Genomic DNA, 1,832 nt, shown 5'->3' on the forward strand with positions numbered 1-1,832 from the left:
GGCTGAGCTGCCGCCGGATTCCCCAGCCCTGCCGTGCCGCAGCCTCACGTGTAGTGAAGGAGATGCAATATTTAGAGAGGGTTTTGGCCGACGTGCGGCTCGGCAGAGCCATCGTGGAGCTGTTTAGTCTCGGCGGAGGGGGGAGGCTGGGAGGGTGAATCCGCCTCGTGGCTCACAGCCCGAGCTGCCGAGCGCGGGTGAGCCGGCACGCCGGCAAATGGATGAGGTTCGGGAGCCAGCGGTTATAAATTCCAGCTGGTTCAAAAGCAAGGCCTCGTTAGCTTTGGGTGGAGAACTGTCTAATTAGCAGGCTGCAAACTCCCCCCCTCCTTGCCCCGATTCGGCACCCGGCCCATCGGAAGCATTCCCCGGGTCTGGCCATCCCCCTCTCTGTCCTCCCCTTCTCCGTCTGCAGCCGGCGGTGAGTTTGTCTCCGCAGCGGCTCTTCATCTTCACCTCTTCGGGCAAGGGATCAGGCACGGACGTGCTGCCCAGAGCAGAAAGCCGCCAGCGACTCCAGGAATTCGGGGATCTGTCTTCCTTGTACATCCCTGCTTTCCCGAAGGTGAGGATGAGGTTCAAAGTCAGTCTTGATCCTCGGAGGAGGAATAGACGGCGTTGGAAACGGTTCCTCTGCGGGTGTTGGAAGGACCAGCGTGCTCGTCTTCAAGTCAAGTAATTTTTTTTTGGAGTGGCTTTGTGTCTTTTTGGTCTCGGGGGAAGCTACCAGCGTGCCGAACGTCCCGCTCAGTCGGGGTTGGCTTCAGAGAGGGAAGGAGACGGCAAGTTTCAAGCCTTGGATCCCTTAAACATCTGCTGCGTTGAAATGGAAACGACTGAGGTCTCGCCCGGTCCCTCGCTGGGGGTGAAAGTTAGCCAGGGTGGAAGGACAGAGACGTTCCCGCTCGGAGCGTGCCGGTGCGGAGCCATCCCAACGGCTGCGGTTTTGCTGCTGGTATGTGTCCAGTCCCCGGGGTTTCTCCTCTGGAATCTCAGCTATGTGACTGGAACAGCAGGGCACGATCTGCCAGCGTCCCTCCTTCGCAGTGTCCCTCCTTCCCGACGTCCCTCCTTCCCGGCATCGGCAAACATGCCGGAGGGGGGGAAGGAAAAAAAAAAAAAGGAAATCGTTGCCAGTACATGGCCTTAAATAGACATACACGCTCCCAGCTCCTGCCCGCTTCCGATGCTGGTGGTACTGGAAAAATAACTTGGCAAAAATACGGCGTCCTTGAGGGCCCGTGGGGTGATAACGAACCTGCGGAGCGGTTATGAGGGCGGTTTGGGAGCTGCTCATCCCACGGAGCGAACGCCTGCTTCTCACAGCATCATCTGGAGTCATTAATTGCACCCACCGCTGGCTTATCAGATTCGGGCTGCCCTGTGCTGCTTAATGACCTCGGCATGTTAACGAGGCCTGGGGCTGGTGTCTTGCCGGTGGCGGGGATGAACTGGCGGAAAGAGTTGCTCGCGGCACGAGGGGTTTAATGCCAAGCGTCGGGGGCTTCGCCTCGGCTCCCTCGAGAGCACGGACGTGATGGAGGAGCGGCCGCTTCTCCGCTGCCCGGCTGGATTCTTGGTTTCGCTCCAAAGACAAAACATCCGGCCCCGAGAGCCCTCCGCCTCCTCGGCAAACATCGCCGGCATCCTCGGCTCCCTCCAGCTCGTGCGCAGCGGCTTCCAGGCTCGTGCCCGGAGCAGGATTCACCTTTAAACCCTCCTTTGGAGGAAAACGTTCTCTGCTTCCCTGCTTTCCTCGCCCTCAGCCTATCGCCGGTGTTTCCCCCGCGTCGGAGATTACTTTTCTGGAGCCTCGGAAGAGACCTCGCGTT

General features: G+C 59.6%; 1 protein-coding gene across 1 annotated transcript in view; it reads left to right on the plus strand.

The window, feature by feature from the left end:
- Positions 1-415: 415 nt before the first annotated feature.
- Positions 416-1,832, plus strand: part of LOC104159548 (alpha-actinin-4-like) — a gene marked incomplete at both ends in the record, with an annotated part of 14,940 nt that continues 13,523 nt past the window's right edge. The window contains one exon of the mRNA XM_009697486.1: positions 416-565. Within this exon, the coding sequence (XP_009695788.1) occupies positions 416-565 (150 nt within the window). The remainder of the gene's footprint in view (positions 566-1,832) is intronic.

Source organism: Cariama cristata, unplaced genomic scaffold (assembly GCF_000690535.1).
Source record: "Cariama cristata isolate BGI_N322 unplaced genomic scaffold, ASM69053v1 scaffold22673, whole genome shotgun sequence".
NCBI lineage: Eukaryota > Metazoa > Chordata > Aves > Cariamiformes > Cariamidae > Cariama > Cariama cristata.